The sequence below is a fragment of the Dama dama genome, chromosome 4 (assembly GCF_033118175.1).
Source record: "Dama dama isolate Ldn47 chromosome 4, ASM3311817v1, whole genome shotgun sequence".
Classification (NCBI taxonomy): domain Eukaryota; kingdom Metazoa; phylum Chordata; class Mammalia; order Artiodactyla; family Cervidae; genus Dama; species Dama dama.
In genome coordinates, this window is record NC_083684.1 from 72423497 (window position 1) to 72444189 (window position 20693).

The 20693-nt window shown below is 48.2% G+C and overlaps 2 protein-coding genes across 4 annotated transcripts; one reads left to right on the forward strand and one right to left on the reverse strand.

Moving 5' to 3' along the window:
* The first annotated feature begins 1692 nt into the window (after nucleotides 1–1692).
* ZNF584 (zinc finger protein 584) lies at nucleotides 1693–9548 on the forward strand. Of its 2 annotated transcripts, none has more exons than XM_061140509.1 (3): nucleotides 1693–2081; nucleotides 2995–3121; nucleotides 8021–9548. In XM_061140509.1, the coding sequence occupies exons 2-3, from the start codon at nucleotides 3088–3090 to the stop codon at nucleotides 9025–9027; spliced, it is 1041 nt and encodes a 346-aa protein (XP_060996492.1). In that variant the 5' UTR covers nucleotides 1693–2081; nucleotides 2995–3087; the 3' UTR covers nucleotides 9028–9548. The 2 variants fall into 2 exon arrangements, with proteins under 2 accessions (XP_060996492.1, XP_060996491.1); XM_061140508.1 differs by having other exon boundaries at nucleotides 1702–2147; nucleotides 8021–9545.
* Nucleotides 9549–9692: 144 nt separating this feature from the next.
* Nucleotides 9693–20592, reverse strand: ZNF132 (zinc finger protein 132). 2 transcript variants are annotated; one of them, XM_061140473.1, is made up of 4 exons: nucleotides 20218–20592; nucleotides 18340–18420; nucleotides 18015–18183; nucleotides 9693–14874 (listed from the first exon to the last, which is right to left on the reverse strand). In XM_061140473.1, the coding sequence occupies exons 1-4, from the start codon at nucleotides 20230–20232 to the stop codon at nucleotides 12950–12952; spliced, it is 2190 nt and encodes a 729-aa protein (XP_060996456.1). In that variant the 5' UTR covers nucleotides 20233–20592; the 3' UTR covers nucleotides 9693–12949. The 2 variants fall into 2 exon arrangements, with proteins under 2 accessions (XP_060996456.1, XP_060996457.1); XM_061140474.1 differs by lacking the exon at nucleotides 18340–18420.
* Between the last annotated feature and the right edge of the window lie 101 nt (nucleotides 20593–20693).

Consider the following 20693-nt stretch of genomic DNA (forward strand, 5'->3'; position numbering starts at 1 on the left):
AGGCAGAGGAATCACAGATCAAATCGCCAAAATTTGTCAGATCATCGAGAAAGCAAGAGAGTTCCAGAAAAACATCTACTTCTGCGTTATTGACCATGCCAAAGCCTTTGACTGTGTGGATCACAACAAACTGGAAAATTCTGAAGGAGATGGGAATACCAGGCCACCTGACCTGCCTCCTGAGAAGTTTGTATGCAGGTCAAGAAGCTACAGTTAGAACTGGACACAGGACAACAGACTGGTTCCAAATAGGCAAAGGAGTACATCAAGGCTGTATATTGTCATCCTGCTCATTTAACTTATATGCAGAGTACATCATGCGAAACACTGGGCTGGAAGAAGCACAAGCTGGAATCAAGATTGCCAGGAGAAATATCAATAACCTCAGATATGCAGATGACACCACACTTATCCATAAGAGACACGGGTTCAATCCCTAGGTTGGGAAGATCCCCTGGAAGAGGACATGGCAACCCACCCCATATTCTTGCCTGGGGAATCCCAGAGACAGAGGAGCCTGGCAGGCTACAATCCATACAGCTGCACAGAGTTGGACACAACTGAAGCAACTTAGCACGCATGCACAGACCCCCCAGGGAAGCCCTGATGTCAATTTTCAAAGGGCAATGGGGACTTCCCTGGCGGTCCAGTGGTTAAGACTGGGTGCTTCCACTGCAGGGGGTATCGGTTTGATCCCTGGTCTGGGAACTAAAATTCCCGCATGCTATGTGGTGCAGCCAAAAAAAGGAAAAACAAGAGATTTGGACATCACACCAAAAAAGATACATAGATGGCAGAGAGAAGCAGATGAAAATATTCTAAACATCATATGCCATTATGGAATTTCAAATTTAAACAATATCACTACATATCAGAGTGGCTAAAATCCAAAATACTGACAACCAGTACCAGAACTCTACTGCTGTCCAGAATGCAAAATTATATAGCCCTCAGGAAGACAATTGATAGTTTCTTATAAACTTAAATACACTCCTATTATGTGATCCATCTACCACACTCCGACGTATTTATACAAATGTATTGAAAATATGTCCACACAGACAGTGGGACAGGAATGTTTATAGCAAATTTATCCGTAATTGCTTATAACTGGAGCCAAACTGAGATGCTTTTCCATGATAAATGAATAAGGAAATTGGTACATTCATACAATGGAATATTATTTAGCAATAAAAAGAACTACGCTCTGGAGCCACAAAAAGGCATGGAGGAATCTTAAATGTGTATTCCTAAGGGAAAAAGCTGAAAAAGGTATATACTGTATGATTCCAACTTTATGACATTTTAGGAAAGGTAAAACTAGAGAGAGTGAAGTAGTGGTTGCCAAGGACTCAGGGGAAGGGAAGGTGGGGTGAATAGATGGAACCGAGGAGATTTTTCATGCAGCAAAACTATCCTGTAGTATACTGTAATGACTGACGTGTATAAAAAATGTGTAAATTCATATTTCTTACTTTAAAAGCAACAAAACCAGTATAATTATACTCTTTGGTCTGTAACAAACAAATAAATTTGCCAATAACGGAAAGGCAGGTGGGTGGGACAAATCTGTCCTCCGGCCGCGACCAGGTCCAAATACCCAACCGGAAGTCCCAGGCCCGCCCTCGCCGCTCTCCCGGAAACGCCCCTCTCCTGGCTGTCGTTAGCTACGTCGGTACAGACGCAGTCTGCGACGTCACTTATGCGACAGGTAGTTCGCGCGCGCCCCAAACGGGGTCACAGGTGACCCGGAAGTCGAGTTAATGAAGGCACACGGGCAGAGGTTCCATCTGGAGGCGCTGGCCGGCCGGGGCTTCCGACGTTGCCGTCGGGTGTCCGTTTTGCCTCCGCTGGCGGTCTCTGCGTCTCGGGGAGGGCAATGGGGCTGGGCTTCCGACGTTGCCCCGCGTTGTGAGGCACGTTGAGGGCCGCGCTCTCACCGCAGAGACCGTCACTGCGCCTTTGCTCGCACCGTGACCCCGGCCATGACTCCCTTTTGCTGAGACTTGCTGTTGTCCCCCGAGAACCTCCCGAAGCGGCTCCTGGTCTTAATTCGGCCGGGGGCTCGGGCGAGCTGGCAGGTACGGATCTCAGCTGAGCCCGCTGAAACTCTCCGCCATCTGGTTCCGATGGCAAAGGAGGCGCAGGTGAGTGGGAGGTGCGCCCCAGGTTCTCAGCACCCGAACCCCCACCCAGCAGGTCTGGACTCTGAATGGCCTATGAGAGGTGAGGAAGGCTGTGACAGGTGAAGGGACAGTCTGTGCAGAGACAAAGGAGGGACGGGAATCTGGGAGCTACGTGTGTGGTGTGGTTCCCGGCGACAGAGGGTTGCAGGGTGAGGAGGTCCTCTGTGCAGAGCCGGGGGGTACCCTTGGCCGTGGGCCGCTGGAGGTGTGGCGGGGTGGGGGGCGATGCAGGAGGGACTTGAAGTTGCTCCCCGTGGTAGCACCCTGGAGACACCAGTGTGCACAGTGGCATGCGAAAGTTGCCAGTGGGGTGGACTAGTGAGGTTGTGCTGAGGGTGTGGAGTTGTACCGTGCTGCGGTACAGAGTTATGTGCCTGGCGTGCAGGAGGGCAAAGTGGAGGGTACTCAGGCTTGAGAGAGAGACGGTACCGTGGGTTTTGTTGCTTCCGAATGGTGATCCCTGGGAGACAGGAAATTGACTGATAGGAAATAGGATGAACCTGTGTGCTTCAAGGCGTCCATCGATGGCAGCCTGTTGTTGTGGGCTGAATGCAGAGTTTAATAGCAACAAGATGAGAGAGGCACCCATGGTATTGGGGGCCCTGGGAATCCTCTGAGCTGGGGATCTTAGGAGGAGAGGTATGAGGGCTTGTGAGTGGTGGGGGCTCACAGGGAACCATGACGGCAGTGAGGGATGTGGCGGGACCTGAGGCACGGGTCAAGGGCGTGGGAGTGTTTCTCTGTCCATATTTTGGTTGGCTTTCTGCCCATTATTGACCCTAAGGCTCAGTGGAATTCATCATTACAGGGCCCGGTGACCTTTGAGGATGTGGCTGTGTATTTCTCCCGGGAGGAGTGGGGTCTCCTTAATTTGACCCAGAGGAGCCTGTACCGTCATGTTATGCTGGAGAACTTTGCACTCATTGGCTCACTGGGTAAGTCACACTTTTCCCCAACAGACTGACCACCTCTGCCTTTTCTCCATGGGAAGTTCTGTTCATCCTAAAGCCCACAGAGTCTGTGTGCCCTTCCCCGCCTCTCTCTTGAGCAGCACTGTTGGCAGCTTTGACACCTGTTGCCCCACAGGCTCCTGGAGGAGGGCTTGGGGGTCAGATGTTTATAGTTTGCCCAACAAATCCCAGCTCTGCCTCTTTCTGGCAGTGTGACTTTGCTGAAGCTTTGGCTGCTCTGTGCTCTGAGTTTTGCCTTCCTCCTCCAAAAGACATTTTATAGGGCCCTCCCTGGGCCAGATGTCAGCCATGAATCGAAATCAGTAGATCAGTTTGGGCAGGATAGCCGTCTTTTTTTTGCTGCTTTGAGTGGTTTGTGGGCTTTTAGTTACCCATCAGGGATTGAAGCCGTGCCCTTGGCAGGGAAAGCGTGGAGTCCTAACCACTGGACCTCCAGAAAATTCCAGGAGTGCCATTTTTAATATCTTTCAATCCATAAACATGAATGTATTTCTGTCTATTTAGCTCCATATGTATATTTTTTCATATATTTTTAAAAAATAATTTTATGTATTTATTTATTTTGGACTGTGCTGGGTCTTGGTTGCTGTGGGTGGGCTTTCTTTAGTTGCAGCAGTCGGGCTACTTTTCCTTGGCATGTGCAGGCTTATTGAGGTGGCCTCTCTTGTTGCAGAGCATGGGCTATAGGGCACATGGGCTTCAGTAGTTGCAAGTGAGTTCAGTAATTTCAGCTCCCAGGCTCTAGAGCACAGGTTCAGTAGTTGTGGCTCAGGAGCTTAGTTGCCCCACAGCATGTGGGATCTTCCCGGACCAGAGATTGAACCCATGTCTCCTGCATTGGCAGATGGATTCTTTACCACTGAGCCACCATGGAAACCCACTAGCTCTAATGTTTTAAACAGTGTTTTCAATATACAAAGCTAAATTTATTTCTAAGTATTTTATTCATTATGATGCTCTTTTTTCCTCCCCTCTCCTTTTTACCTTTTTTTTTCCCACTTATTTTTATTAGTTGGAGGCTAATTACTTTATAATATTGTAATGGTTTTTGCCATACATTGACATGAATTAGCCATGGATTTACATGTGTTCCCCATCCTGATTCCCCCCTCCTGCCTCCCTCCCCATGCGATCCCTCTGGGTCTTCCCATTTTTTAAATCTTTTTTTTAATGCTCTTTTAAGTGGAATTTTTTTCTTAATTTCATTTTAGATGATATATTGCTAGTGTATAGAAATGTAATCGATTTTTGTGTACAGATCTTGTACTCTGCAACCTTGCTAAACTCATTTATTAGTTCTAATAGTTCTTTCAGTGGATTGTTTGGTATTTTATATATATATATATAATGTCAGAACATCTGTGAGTAGAGATATTTTTACTTCTTCCTTTGCCTAACCAACTTGGCTATTGGATATAAATTTTAAGAGTAGACATCTTTTCTTGTTCCAGTTCTGATAGGAAAAGCACTCATCAGTCTTTCACTAATAAGTATGATGTTAGCTATAAGTTTATTGCAATGTCCTATTCAGGTGAGTAAGTTCTCTTGTTGAGTGCATTTATTGTGAAAAGTTGTTAGACTTTGTGCAGTGCTTTTCCATGTCTATTGAAATGGTCATGTGATTTTTGTCCTTTATTCTATTAATGTGTGGTGTATTACAGTAATTGATTTTCTATATTCATAAGAGTTATCAGTGGTATAGTTTTCTTTTCTTGTATCTTACTTGGATTGAGTATGAGGATAATTTTGGCTTCAAAGGATGAATTGGGAAATGTTCCCTCGTCTTCTGTTTTATGAACAGTTTCTGAAATATCGGCGTTAATTCTTATTTGTGTTAATATTAACCTGTGACACCATCTCGGCCTAGCTTTTTTTTTTTTTCCCTGTGCGGAAGTATTTTTTTTAAGTCTATTCAGCTGTTCTATTTCTTCTTCAGTCAGTTTATCTCTGCTTTTTTTTTTTTTTTAATTGTCTTTTTCTACTTTTGGGTTGGCTTTTTTCTTTATGTTCTTTGAAGTATAAAGTTAGGATATTGGTTGAAGGTCTTTTTTTAAAAATTCATTTTATAGTTTAAGTGTAGTTGATTTACAGTGTTTCAGGGGTACAACAGAGTGATTCAGTTATACATATAGAGATCTTTTTTACTATGTGTGTTGTGCCATTATAAGAAACATGTATTTTGTCTTTGTTCCCAGTTCCTTGGCATGCAGCTCCTAAAACTTTTGGAATCTCTGGAGTGATGAGATGCTTCTGTATGCTGATGAACATTGACAGTTGCTGGGGACCCCTGGATAGTCTCAGAATAGGGGCTGGGCATCAGAAATACCAGGGGATGATTGGAAGGTTGGCTTTTCAGTTACTCCCAGCCTCCTCCTCTCACTTCCCTACCCTGACATTTGTGGGGAGGGGGAGGGGCTGGAGTTTGGGCCAATCATCAATGGCCAGTGATTCAATCAATCATGCCTATGTGACAAAACATCCATAAAAACTCCAGAATGACCAGTTCAGAGGGCTTCTGGGTTAGTGGACACATCTGAGGTGCTAGGAGAACGGTGCCACCAAGGGCATGAATCCTTACCGTCTGCATCCTCAGTCTCCACCCCTGGCATACCCTGCCCTTTTCATTTCTTCCACTGGGCTGTTCCTGAGTTATAGCCTTTAAAATAAATTGGTAATAGTAAGTAAATTCTTTACCTGAGTTATCAGATCTGTTCTAGCAACTTATTGAACCTGAAGCGGAATCAATAGTTGTGAGAATCTCAGATTTACAGCTACCAGAAGTATGAGAGGCAGGGGACTTCAATTGATGCCTGAGGTAGGGGCAGTCTTGTGAGACTGAGCCCGTAACCTGTGGGATCTGGTGCTAATTCCACGTATCTGGTGTCAGAATCGAATTGAATCCTTGAACACCCAATTGGAGTTGGAGAAATGGTATGGAAAACCCCCCATGGATTTGGTGTCAGAGGTGTTGTGAATAAGGCAGCTCAATTTTTGTTGCTATAATTTTCCTTCTAAGCAACACTTTCCCCATAACTTTTGGTATGTTGTGTTCTCTTTCATTTATCTCAAAGTGTTTTATAATTTTCCTTGTGGTTATTTAGGAGTACTTTAATTTTCATAAATTTGTGAGTTTTCTAGATTCACAGACATGGAGAACTGACTTTTGGTTGCCAGGGGATGGGGCAAGGAGCAGGAGAGGGGTGGATTGGAGTTTGTAACTAGCAGATGCAGATTTTATATATAGAATGGATAAACAACAAAGTCCTATTATATAGCACAGGGAAGTATATTCATATCTTGTAATAAACCATGTAGAAAGAATTCTAAAATATTTATGAATTTCCCAAAATTTTTTCAGTTGTTGCTTTCTACTCTGAAGTCTACTGGTTTGTTTTATGTCCTAGAAAATGGCCTCTTTTGGAGAGTGTTCCATGTGCATGTCAGAATGGAGGAGAATATGTATTCTGTTATTGATAAGTAGCATGTTCTATAGATGTCTTAGAGGTCTAGTTGATTTTTAGCTTTATTCAAGTGTTACATCCTTCTTCATTTTCTGCCTAGTGGTCCTATCCATTTTTGAAAGTTATAAATTGAAGTCTCTAAATATTATTATCTTAATTCTTTCTTTAATTACTGTCAATTTTGCCTCATAGGGGGTTCTTTTCTAGAAAACTGTGGTAAAACAAACCATGATATTTACCTTCTTAACACATTTTTTTTTTTTAAACACATTTTTAAATGTACAGAAGAGGGTCCAACAAGGAGCTGCTATACAGCACAGGGAACTATGTTCAGTATCTTCTAATAACCTATAATGGAAAATCTGAAAAAGGTATATACACACACACATACATAACTGAATCACTTTGCTGTACACCAGAAACCAATACAGTACTGTAAGTCAACTATATTTCAATGTTAAAAAATAAAAAATAAATGAACATTCAATTGCCTCTGACAATTTTTTAAAAAAATGCAGAGTCCCATGTTCTAATACTTGATTTCCTTCATGGTTGCCATGGTGACACAAGCTTCCTCTGTTTTTGTAGGGTGGGTCAGTCTTGATTTGGGCTGGCATCTTATTACTGTTCTCCCTCTTAGGCTTTGCACCTTCAAAGTCCCCCAAGGTTGCCCAGATGGAGGGTGAGGAAGAGGCCTGGGTGCCCAACATGGTGGACAGTGTGGTCAGCCAAGCAGAGGCCAGGAAGGGTCCCAGACTCAGTGACTGGAGCCAGGGGAGGCCTTGGTTTCAGTGATGGGTATCTGTGTGCACTGGCATTTGGGTGCTGGGGCCAGTGACCACACCTTACTCCCACCTTGCCCCTCTTCTGGACTCACCGTGTGGTCTTGCAGTCTCTACTGAGGCTCTGAATGACCCACCTCTCTGGCCTCTGTCTTGTCATTCCCTCTTCTCTGTGCCACTGCAGAGCTGTCCACTGTGACCTACTCTGCGTGTGACTTGAGATGCACACACCCTTCAGTAATCCATGAACACCGGCTGCTCTGTCAGTCATCTTTTCACTGACTTTCACATCTTTTCACTGTGGAGGCAGACATCCTCTCCACAGAGCTTGCTGCCGTCAGCATCACTAGCCCAGCTGAAGCCCTCTGCAGGGCAGGACTTGAGGACCATGACCCCCTCCCTGCTGTGCTCCCGTCTGTTTCCTCGTCCCTGTTGCGGTTTCCCTGTTCTGGGGTCGGGCAGAGCCCTGTTCCCCTGGGCCAGCCCCTCCTCATCCGAACCTTTCCCTGCAACCTCCTGCAAGTCTGTGGACACCTCCGTGGGTGTGTGCCACAGGCACCGGTGCTGAAGGTGCCTCCTCCCTGCAGGCCCACTCTCAGTGCCCGCCTCTTCTGTCCCAGGTTGTCTGTGTAGACTGCAGGATGAGGACGCCCCTCGCGAGCTCGGAGAGAGCTGCCGAGTCCGCCTGCCAGAGAAGCCCTCTCTGTGTGGGATGTCTGGACGGGCCTTCCCTGCCGCCTTAGGCTTCCTCCAGCCCCAGGCTGCACGCAGAGAGGGGGCGCCCCGCGGGAGCCCTGAGTGCAGCAAGGCCTGCCCACCCGGCTCTGCTCGCCAGCGGCAGCAGGGTGGCCACACGGTGCAGACGCCCTTCCGGTGCAGTGACTGTGGGCAGGCCTTCCTCCAGGCCTTCACGCTCCTCGACCACCTTGTCGCTCACGCCAGAGAGCGGCCCTTCAGGGGTCCAGCAGGTGGAAGCAGCCCGACGGAGAACTCAACCCTGGTTCCTCACCGGAACGCTCACCCTGGAGAGATGCCCCACGTGTGCAGTGAGTGTGGCAGGGCCTTCAGTTACCCGTCTAAACTGAGGAAGCACCAGAAGGTTCACACTGGCATCAAGCCTTTCAAGTGTGCCGAGTGCGCGAAGACCTTCAACCGCAAGGACGCGCTTGTCCTGCACCAGAGAATCCACACCGGAGAGCGGCCCTACGAGTGCGGCGAGTGCGGGAAGGCCTTCAGCGTGCTGTCCACCCTCATTCGGCACCGGAAGGTGCACATCGGAGAAAGGCCGTACGAGTGCCGGCAGTGCGGGAAGCTCTTCAAATACAGCCACAGCTTCGTCCTGCACCGGAGGGTGCACACGGGAGAGAGGCCGTACGGCTGCGGCGAGTGCGGGAAGGCCTACGTGACCCGGTCGGGGCTGTACCAGCACCGGAAGGTCCACACCGGCGAGCGCCCCTACGAGTGTGGCCTGTGTGGGAAGACGTTCACCACCCGGTCCTACCGCAATCGCCACCAGCGCTTCCACACTGAGGAGCGGGCCCACGAGTGCCCCGAGTGCGGTCGCGCCTTCAAACACGGCTCGACCCTCCTCCAGCACAGGAAGGTTCACGCTGCAGGAAGACTGTAGGGGGCTGGCAGGCAGGCAGGCAGGAAGCCATCGGCCGCGGCTGGCGCCTGCTCAAGTCCTCAGTCCAAAAGGGAGGCTGGGGGGAGGGGCCCTTTGCCAGCGGAACCCGACGCCCTCACCAACGGGCAGGCGCGCTGTGCTCCGGCCTGGCCAGCTGTTGGCAGTGTTGGGCCATTGTCAGTTCCTGTGACAGAAGCCGTCCCACCGCTCTGAGCCGGCAGCTCCCATGGTGTGCATCAGTGACCCTATGTGCTCCGGGAAGCCGCCCTCTCCTCCATAAGGGACAGAGTCACGGGCGCTGGATTCCATGCGCGGCCTTATTCCCTCCTCCCAGGCGGTTCAGGTGCGGACATGACCTAGCTCTGGCTGACGGTAGCTGAGCAGTGTCTGCAGGGGCTTCCAAGGAAGGTTAGCCATCTTTATGGACTCTGTGGACGCCACTTTGGGTCCCTGTCCTGAATTTATCCAGCCCTGAGACTGTCTCAAGCAGCTCTGCAATGTCGAATAAAAACCTTTTGTGTACGCCACCCTTAATCTTTGGGCTCTGATCTCTGTGTGTGGAAGGACTGAGAACCAACCTGGGCTCATGAATAGAGGGCGTGGTTTCTCTGGAGGTCCCTGACTGTCGTCCACCTCAGCGGGGACAGCAGGATGGCAGAGGCCAGCTCCAGTCAAGGTTGGCCAAGTTTGTACTGGAGCTTCAGACCTCCGGGGGAGGACTGAAGGGCTCTGTGGGTGGATCTCTGGCCTGGATGTCAGGTCTACCTCTGGGCCCAGAGCTTGCCTGAAGAATGGAGTGGTGGGGAGAAGTTCCCTGTGTGACTGGGGACAGGCACCAGCTGGGCTCCTCGTTTCTGGGGTAAGTTCTGCAACCTCCAGCGCTGGCCAGAGCTGCTTCTAGAATCAGCTCAGAAGCCGACCTCTCTGAAACCGAGAACGTGGAGGTAAGTTTGAGAGTGGCTATATGTCCTGCAGGGGCTGCTGGGCAGAGTGAGTGGGCACAGGAGCACGGAGAGGAGTCCTGTGGAGGGGGGGGGGCCTGGCACACATGAGGCTTGAGCTGATTCTAAAGAGGAATCCATGGATGTGCCAGGAGCATAGTTTCAGGGGGTGAGGTGGGCAGTTTCTCAGGAATTTCAAGCCTGTTCCCGGTGTCCAAGGTCGCTGTCAGCAAATAGCCTACAGGTTCCTTGGATCCTCAGAGCCTTTCCAGGCATGTTTACCTCCTGGCCGTCACCCTGGGGCTGAGAGAAGATCCTGTCATACTGGGATGCAGCTTTTGTGACCTGGTTGGGATTCCTGGTGTGTCTGCACACCACAGCCTTGACTTTTTGCCGTTGCTGTCACAGGGCTCCAGGGAAGGAAGTTGTTGATTCATGTATAGATCCAGATCCTTCCGGTTGTGGGCCCTTTGATTTTCAAATGTTGGAAACTACTCTTTTACAAGGTAAATGTCAGTTCAGCGAAACTTGTTATGTGCTTGTCACTGTGTCCCTGGTGTATAAACAGTGCTTCACGTCAAGAAGAAAACGTTAGTGGAGGCGTGTTTGGGGAGAGCCAACCCCAGACTGGAGGCTTTGGGCTGAGTGGTGCTCAGCCAGGACCATGTGTCGGGGTTGGAACCCGCTGCTGCTGCTGCCCTTAGCTTCAGCAGTTCCCCTCAGCCACCCCGCTGGCAGGAGGGGCGGCAGCTGCGGGCACAGGGAGCTCTCCGCCAGTCTGCTCAGCATCTCGAGTGTCGTGAGGCACACGCCACCCCAGGCCTGCTGGGGCCCTTGTGTGTGTAATCCCTGTGTGATCAACTGTCTGCCTTCAGCGTGGAGTTCTGTATGGAGCAGAGTCAAAGTCTGGCAGAGCCAAGCAGGGCCCAGATGTCCAGGCAAGGGGGGGTTAGGGCACTGACCAGACTCCTCAGCCCAACCGACAGGGCGGCATGACCTGTCTCCTGACCTCACGGCCTGCTTCTCCCCCATGGTCCCTCCATGGGTCATCCCTGCCTGGTGCCTCTGCACTGCCGCTCCTTCTGGCTGAAAAGGTTCCTGGAATCCCCTCCTCAGATTTTCCTGCCAGCCTAAAAGCAGGCAGTAGCAGCATCACTGTCACTCTCACCTGTGCTTCATTCCTCTCAGAGCTGCAGTTGCTCTGCAGTGACCGTGTCCTTTAGTCCCTTTGCACGTTAAACCTTTGTATTGCACATCAGATGGAGATGAAATGCGTCTACCACGGAGCTCAGGCAAAAGCCTGGTGCCCAGTAGGACCCCGGGGGATGTCTGGTGGCCCTGAGGGATGGTACACAGCCCTGTCTCCCTCCCTGGGGAGGTAGAAGGTAGGAGACCTCAGGGAAAGAGTGGTGCTTACTCCGTCCAGCTGCTGAGCCCTGGAGACTTCACTCCCCTGGCAGGATGAAATCCACAGGCCCCTCCTGCGTGAAACTGACATTGTAGTAGGGTGGTCTAGACCGAAAGCTGTGTCCCTCCCACAATACCTAGGTTAAAGCCTAACCCACTCAGTGTTCTGTATTTGGAGGTGGGGCCTTTGGGAGGTTGATGAGGTCTTGAGGGAGGAACCCTTGTGACTGGGATTAGTGGTCTCATAAGAGAGGCCCTCAAGGACCCCCTCTCCTTCACTGTGAGGACACAGAGGATGGCTGTCAACCAGGAAGCAGATCCTCACCTGACACCAAATATCCTGGCACCGTGATCTTGGATTTTCCAGTCTCCAGGACTGTGAGAAATTTCTGTTATTTTAAAGCCTTCCAGTTTATATTTGTTTGATCAGTTGGAATGGACTAAGACATGGGAGACAGACATCCCTCAAGAAAGCACACAACTGGCACCTGTGAGCAGGGCTGTGAAGGGCCCTTCAGTGCGTCAGTGAGCCCCTCCTGGTGCACCTCATCTCAGGACCCGAGTCTGTCCTTATGTCTTTCTCCTGGGGGCTCACGTGACCCCACAGTTGGCTTTTACCTTTCAGTGAAGAAAAACTTCGTGGCCTGGAGTCACGTCTACTTCTTTTGTTGGAACTTTAAAAAACCTGGCATTTAATGATTCTTCTACAATCCGTAAGGCTTATTAATATTTCACCAGTATACATGGACACACACACACACACACACACACACACACACACACACACACACACACAATTTCTCCCTTGGTACAGTTTTAGGTGTATCCCACATATTTTGATATGCTGTTTTCATTTTCATTCCAAGTACTTTCAAATTTTTCTTTTGATTTCATCTTTCACCATGGATTATTTAAAAGTGTGATATTCAGTTTCTGAATGAGGGTTTCCCACACATCATTCTGTTCTTGATTTCTTATTGAATTCTGTTATAGTCAAGGTCCATACCACGTATTATTTCTTTTCCCTTTATCAGGCCTTCCTTTATGGCCCAGAATATGCTCCATTTTGGTAAATGTTCTACGTGCCTGTGAAAAGAATGTCTATTCTGTCCTCTTGGACAGGAAGTTCTATAAATATTGATTAGGTCAAGCTGGTTCAAAGTGTTGTCTTCCACGCCTTTACTGATTATCTGGGAGGGTGTGAACATCCCAAAGTATAATTGTGAATTTGTCTCTTTCTCCTTGCAGTTCCATCAGTTTTTGCTTCATGTACCCTGAAGCACTGTTGGGTACATTAATGTGTAGGACTGTCATGTGTCTTTATTAATGAATCTCTCAACCAGCATGGGTCAGTTCATTCCCTGACTCTCTCAGAGGCAACAGGCAGCTAGAAAGTGGTTTATGCTCCAGAGGGGAGACAGCGCTGTGTAGGTTCCTAGGCTATTCAGAAAGGGCAGGGTAGCTTCTGAAGGTATTTCCACATCAGTGACACATTAGGGAATTTCTCTGTAGTCTGCTGCCTGAAGTATGATGTGGCTGAAGATCTCCCAAAGAGCATCTCCATGAGGCTCCACTCAGCTGTGGATCCTTCTATGCTGTGCAAGGTTGCAGAGGCGGCTGAAGATTTTCCCACAGTGGCCACACTCGTAAGTCCTTTCTCTGGTGTGAACTATTTGGTGTCGAACAAGTGTGGATCTTTCACTAAAGGCTTTCCCACACTGGCTGCATTCGTATGGCCTTTCCTGTGTGTGCACTCTCTGGTGACGAATGAGGTGAGAGTTACTGCTGAAGGCTCTCCCACATGCACTGCACTCATAAGGCCTTTCCCCAGTGTGAACTCTCCAGTGATAGATGAGGCTGGACTTACGGCTAAAGAACTTGCCACATTTAGTGCACTCATAAGGCCTTTCCCCAGTGTGAACTTTCTGATGCTTCGTAAGAATGGACTTTTGGCTAAAGAACTTCCCACATTCATTGCACTCATAAGGCCTTTCTCTGGTGTGAACTCTCCAGTGCTCAATGAGACTGGAACTGTGAGCAAAGGCTTTCCCACATTCACTGCACTCGTAAGGCTTTTCCCCAGTGTGAGTTCTCCAGTGCTGAACCAGGCTGGAGTTGCGACTGAAGGCTTTTCTGCACTCACTGCACCTGTAAGGCCTTTGTCCAGTATGTACTTTCTGGTGCTGAATGAGGGTGGAGCTATTGCTGAAGGTTTTCCCACATTCACCACACGCAAAAGGCCGTTCTCCGGTGTGGACTTTCTGATGGCGAAGGAGGTGAGAGCTTTGGCTAAAGTCTCTCCCACATTCACTGCATCCGAAAGGCCGTTCTCCGGTGTGAACCTTCTGGTGCTGAGCAAGGTTGGAGTTATTGTTAAAAGCTCTCCCACACTCACTGCACTCAAACGGTCTTTCTCCAGTGTGAACTCTCCAGTGCTGCATGAGCGCAGAGCTGCGACTGAAGGCTTTACCACACTGACTGCACTCATAAGGTTTTATGTGGGTGTGGACTTTCTGGTGCCGAAGGAAATTGGAGCTTTGGCTGAAGGCTCGTCCACATTTGCTGCATTTGAAAGGCCTTTCTCCTGTGTGAACTTTCTCATGCCGAGCGAGGTGTGACCTGTTATTGAAGGCTTTTCCACATTCACTGCATTCATAAGGCCTTTCTCCTGTGTGGATTCTCTGGTGATGAATGAGGGTGAGTTTGTGGCTGAAAGTTTTCCCACAGTCGCTGCACGCATAATCTTTAACTCCTGTGTGGAATTTCTGATGCTTCCTCAGTTTATATGGGTGACTGAAAGCCTTGCCACACTCTTTGCATATATGAGATGTTTCTCCAGTATGAAACCATTGGTCACTAGTAAGGGCTGATTTCTCCTCTAAGGAATTTTCAACTCTTGGGCATCTAAATGGTGTTTCTGCAGAGTGAGTGCTCAGGTGGCTGAGGAGGACATTAGTCTTCTGGAAGGCTTTCCCACCGTCACTGCAGTTGAAGGGCTTCTGTGAGGACTGGACCTCTGGGAGCTGCCCAGAATCGAAAGGGTGCAGTGAGGCCTCTTTGCCCTTTGTGCTGCTATGTGGCTCCCCACTGCCATTCATGCTTGGGGGATGGAGGAGGTCATGGCTGTCTGAGACACTTTGGCCACCTAACCCACATGTAATGGGCTTCTCTGACAGAGAGCCTGTTGAGCTCTTCACAAACAAGTCCCTGTCTCTGTTCCATTGGAAGGGCTTCTCTCCATTGTACTCCTGATGCTGGTGAAGATTTGCACCAAACCAAAACTTTCTTCCATATGCTAAACATGTGCAGGGAGTCTCCCCAGTATGTCTTTGATGGTTGTCCAGCTGCAAAATGTTTTTCAAGAGTGGCTCACACGTATCACAGCTGTCAGCCTTCTGCATGGAAGGAGGTACACTGGGAGTCCTGACCTGTGCCACCACTTCTCCAGAAGCATTCTTCTCAGAAGGCAACTCTTCACCTTCCACCACAGGCCAACAGCCTGAAAGCCGAGAAATTTCTGGTTAATGTGAGCGTTCCACTTAGTGAAAAGGGTGACTTCCTTAGAAATGTGTCACTGACACATACAGGAATGGGCCAAGGGTTTGCCGATAGGCCAGGTGGGGCAGAGTTAGAGTGAAAGGCTCACTGGCAGGACAGGGCCCTCACCAGGGGCAAGAACTCAGAGGCAAAGGACCTGAAAAGATATTTTTCAAAAATAGATATATATACACAAATGGCCAAAAAGTAAATGAAAAGAAGCTCAACATCATTAGTCATTGTGTGTACTGTGTGTGTGCTCAGTCATGTCCGACTCTTTGCAACCCCATGCACTATAGCCTGTCAGGCTCCTCTGTCCATGGAATTTTCCAGGCAAAAATACTGGAGTGGGTTGGCATTTCCTACTCCAGAGGATCTTCCTGAATCAGGGATCGAACCCACATCTCTTCCATCTCCTGCACTGGCAGGCAGATTCTTTACCACTGCACCACTGGGGAAGCCCATTAGTCTTTACAAAAATGCAAGCTCAAACCACAAGGATATACCACTTTAAACTTACCAGGATAGCTTTAAGAAAAAAAGATAGTAACAAGTTTTTGATGAGGAAGTAGAGAAACTGCAATGGGAATGTAAAATGGTGCTGCCAATTGGAAACAGTTTGTGAATTTCATTGCTATGTATTTACTGAAGAGAAATGACATATATCTACACAAAAACTTGTACATGAACATTTGTAACAGCCATGATTTTTTAACAGTCAAAAAGTGGAAAAAAGCCAAATGTCCATCAGCTGATGAATGGATAAACAAAACTGGTATACCTATATGCTGGAATATTTTTCAGCCATAAAAATGAAAGAAGTATTACTGATATATTCTATAACATGGATGAACCTCAACAACATTATGTCAAGTAAAAGCCAGTCACAGAAAACACATATTGTATAATTCCATCTGTATAAAATATCTATTAATAGAATAAGCAAATCTGTATAGTCAGAAAGTAGATTAGTGGTTGCCTAGGACTCAGGACAGGATGAGGGAGGATAAAGAGTGACTGCTAGGGAATTCCCTTGTGGTCCAGTAGCTAAGACTCTGTGCTCCTGATACAGGGGGGCTGGGTTCGATCCCTGGTTAGGGAACTGGATCCCACATGCCACAACTGAGACTCTATGCAGCCAAATAAATAAAAATAAATGTTTAAAAAAAAAAAAATGACTGCTAAAGGGTACAGTTTTTCCTTAGGTAATGAAAATGTTCTAAAATTAAAGTATGGTGACATTAATTTATTGAAAAAGTGAAAGTGAAGTCGCTCAGTTGTGTCTGACTCTTAGCGACCCCACTGACTGTAGCCTACCAGGCTCCTCCATCCATGGGATTTTCCAGGCAAGAATACTGGAGTGGGTTGCTATTTCCTTCTCCAGGAGATCTTCCCGACCCAGGGAATGAACCCGGGTTTCCCGCATTGTAGGCAGATGCTTTACTGTCTGAGCCACCAGGGAAGTCCATTTGTTTATTATCCTTAATTTTAAAAAATTTTATTAAGTTCTGCCATAAAGCAAACTGCCTCAGTTATACATATCTTCTTTCTCATATTCTTTCCTATTATAGTTTGCTGTGCTATACAGTAGGACCTAATGATTATCCATTCTATATATAATAGTTTGCATTTCCTAATTCCAATCCATCCCTCTCCCAACCCCCACCGTTGGCAACCACAAGTCTGTTCTCTATGAGACTTTTTCTGCTTTACAGATATGTTCCTTTGTGTTGTATTTTAGATTCCACACATAAGAGATATCACATGGTACTTATCTTTTCTCCTTCTTACTTACTTCACTTAGTATGATAATCTCTAGGTGCACCCACGTTACAGCAAGTGGCATTATTTCTTTCTTATGGCTGAGTAGTATTCCATTGTATACATACACCACATCTTCTTTTCCATTCATCTGTCGATAGAATTTATGTTGCTTCCATGTCCTGGCTATTGTAAATAGTGCTACAATGAACACTGGAGCAAACTTATTCTTTCGAATTGCTGTTTTTTCTCCAGATATATGCCCAGGAGTGAGATTGCTAGATCATATGGCAACTCTATTTTTCATTTTTTCAAGAACCTCCATACTGTTTTCCATAGTGGCTGCACCAGTTTACATTCCCATCAACAGTGTAGGAGGGTTCCTTTTTCCACATGCTCTCTAGCATTTGTTATTTGTAGACTTTTTAATGATGGCTATTCTGACTGGTGTGAGGTGATACCTCATTAGTTTTCATTTGAATTTCTCTAATAATAAGCAGTGTTGAGCATCTTTTTACATGCTTTTTGGCCATCCGTATGTCTTCTTTGGAGAAATGTCTATTTAGGTCTTCTGCCCATTTTTCAATGGGGTTATTTTCTTGTTATTGAGTTGTATGAGCTGTTTGTATATTTTGGAAATTAAAACCCTTGACAATCATATCATTTACAAATATTTTCTCCCAGTTTCTAAGTTGTATTTTCATTTTGTTTACGGTTTCCTTTGCTATGCAAAAACTTGTAAGTTTTATTAGGTTCCATTTGTTTGTTTTTATTTCTGTTGCCGTGGGAGACTGACTTAAGAAAACACTGGTATGATTTATATCAAAGAATATTTTGCCTATGTTCTCTTCAAGGAGCTTTATGGAGTATGGTGATATTTATACACTGGAAACATGAAAACCCACTAAACGATATACTTTAAAAGGATGAACATTAAAATTGATTTTTGTTAAAAAAAAATAAATAAAAGGGTGAACGTTATGATATATATCAGTAAAGGCATTAAAAAAATGTCTCTAGGGGAAGGGGCAAAACCTCGGCATGGCCCCGCACTAGATCAGCCAGCCAGGCACTGGTAAAGTTGAGCAGGACCCTGCAGGCAGACCAGAATGCCTGATCCCCAACCTCATGCTAATAGCATCCCCAACCTAATAGCTGTTAGGACTCCTCATGAGGCTGCTCAGGGAGAAACGGGGGTGCACACAGCCCAGGCCAAGCACTCACAGCAGCTACAACAGGAAACCTGGGCAGGAAGCAGTGTCCTTGGTCCAGCTTGGGGCTGGGGATAAGACAAAAGGCAGATGCTGGCCCCTAGGCCAGGGCAGGGCATGAGGGCCTTACCAAGTGAGGTCACGAGCTCCAAGGTCTCCAGCATCACGGTGTGGTACAGCTGCCTCTGGGCCTCATCGAGGAGCTCCCACTCCTCCCTGGAGAAGTGCATGGCCACCTCCTCGAAGGCCACCAGGCTCCCCCATGAGGAGACAGCAAGGCCAGGGGGCCAGTAGGTGGGCTGGAAAACAAACAAAACAGTCCAGCGGGCACATTCAGGCCCTTGGTGTGCGACTCAAGAGTTCTGCCACGTGTCCCACCGGCATCTCCTCTCTTCATGACCCCCGTCCATCCTCCCTCCACCCGCTTGCAGCTCACCCCCTCTGCAGGCCCTCACCTCCGAGAAGACCACAGGTGCTGACCCCACTGGTGCCCTGCTCTCCTCACATTCCCACTGGCCACTGTTTTCAGACCAATCCTAACGAGAGAGACAAAAGGAAGGTGTGTAAATGGATGCTGTTTGAGCTCTAAGTTGTCACATGACACCCCTCTCCCTACTAACCAACTTCCCTGCGTCCTTCAGGTCACACCTCCCAAATGTAAGAAAATCTGGGCTCTCTTTTCTTTCTTAAGCCTCTGTATCAGGGCTTATTCCCTTACCATGTACACATCAATCCTCATACCTTTACTTCCCACATCCCACAATACCATCGCCCCTCTCCCTGGCCACACCACAGGCATGTTCCTCTGTACTCATTTACCACTATGCACTTAGCTTGCCAACAAAGGCAAGCAGGAGCCGATGCTGACCTTGGACTGTCCTTGACTGCACAAACTTCCCACTAACAGAGAGAGCCATCACCTCTCTAGATAAAGCCTCCCTTCTTGGCTCTGTTGCTCCAACCTTGCACCCCAGAACCAGGAGTAATAATCTCAAACACCCTTTTTCTCTTCCAGCTCTAACGTTATGCATGCTGTCCCTTCACAAGTCATAGCTGTCCTTGCCCGTCCTAATACACAAATCCCTGACTTGCTTGTCCCGACTCTTGGCATGGCAACTCTTAGCTTGGGCTGAGCATTTTTGTTCCTAATATTCCAGCAGCCTTAGACGTAAGGAGGATGGCCACAAAACCCTGTAAGCTGTAGAAAGGTAAAACAATCTAAACTCAGGCCCCACTGTCATCCTACCTTACTTACTTCTGTGCTTTTTCTTTTCTTTTTTTTTTGTATTCACTTATTTGGCTGTGCTTGTCTTAGTTGCATCATGCGGTATCTTAGTTGTGGCAGGTGGAATCTAGTTCCCTGACCAGGGACTGAATCCAGGTCCCCTGCATTGAAAGCATGGAGTCTTGGCCACTGGACCACCAAGGAAGACCCTGTGCTTCATTTTTTCATCCCAAGTCTACACTCTATTCAGAGGCTTGTTCATCATCCTAAACCGAGCTCATAGCTGCAGACAGTGCGCAAGCACAGGCCTCCACCTGGCGGACGTCTCTAGTCTTAAGCTGGCATGAAATACACTTGACATCTCAATTTGGCAGTCTCAATGACATTCCAAATATCATATGGCCAAAATACAGTTATTTTCCCTCTGAAATCTACTCCTCGAACCATCTTCCAAATCCGAAAAAATATTCAGGGTCAACCATATCTCCCTGCAACACATCAGGAAATCTAGTCCACCCTAAAAATTACATCCAGGAGCCAACCACTTCTCCTACCTTACAGGCACCTCCCTGCGCTAGCCACCAAAACCACACACCGGGACTACTGCAGTCACCTCCTCCATGATCTTCGGGCCTCCAACCTCACCCCACCTTCCAGTCTCTTCACCCAGCATCCACAGGCTTGTTAAGATCTGATTCAGATCACCTCCTCCTCTGCTCTAAACTTCCCGTGACCCGCACCACACTGAGAATAGAGGCCCAGCACCTCATCCTCCCTTTCCGGGTCTGTCTCCAGTTCCCTTGCTCTCTATTTCCACCAGAAGAAATGGAGATCTGTCGTTTCCCTCAACACTGTCACTTTATGCCCACCTCCAAGCAACTGGCACATGCTGGTCCCTGTGTCACGGGTACCTTTCCAGATCTTATGCCAGGTGATCAGCTCCACATAACCTCTGGCCTAGGTTCAGGATGCCAGGGGAAAGTGTCTCTCAAGGGCCCAGACTCATATGCAGGCCTTTCGGGACGCCACCATTCCCTAACAGACCCCAGGGTCACAAGGGCGGGGATCTCAGCAGGTGAAGACATGTGTCCTCTCACCTGCCACTCACCTGCCCCGGGTCCATCAGCGACTCTGCAGGACCGGTCACAGCCTGTGGGCTGGGCGGGGCCGTGTCAGGCGGCGGCCGGGACGAGCCGGCGGGCTCACCCAAACCCCGACACACACACTGGGTGGGGTGACGCAGGTTGATGGTCGCACTCAGTGCTTCGACCGTCCCCAGGATGAAACGGAAGCTGCCTCCCCGGAACTTGGGACAAAGGCGGGGAGCGGAGAAACCGAGGCTTAGGAAGGAGGGGCGGTGAGCCAAGGGTAAAAGGGAGTGCCAAGGTGCGAAGAGGGTCCCAGAACGTCCCCCTGGGAGCCTTCGCCTCACGTTCCAGGGTGTGTCTGCCGCAGCCCCACCAGGCACAAAACTAAGACTGCAATGGCGACGCCGGAAGTCCCGCCCCACCCTCTGAGGCCAGGCGAAAACGCCCGAATCCTGACCCTCACTGGCTCCAGACTCGTGGACGTCTATGACGCTTT

Coding starts and splice junctions, on each gene's coding strand:
- ZNF584 (XM_061140508.1), top strand. Junction 3,122..8,020: donor TGCACTCATTGGCTCACTGG/GTAAGTCACACT, acceptor CTTCTGTCCCAG/GTTGTCTGTGTAGACTGCAG.
- ZNF132 (XM_061140473.1), bottom strand. Junction 18,184..18,339: donor CACCTGTGGTCTTCTCGGAG/GTGAGGGCCTGC, acceptor TTTGTTTTCCAG/CCCACCTACTGGCCCCCTGG. Junction 14,875..18,014: donor GGAGCTCGTGACCTCACTTG/GTAAGGCCCTCA, acceptor CTCGGCTTTCAG/GCTGTTGGCCTGTGGTGGAA.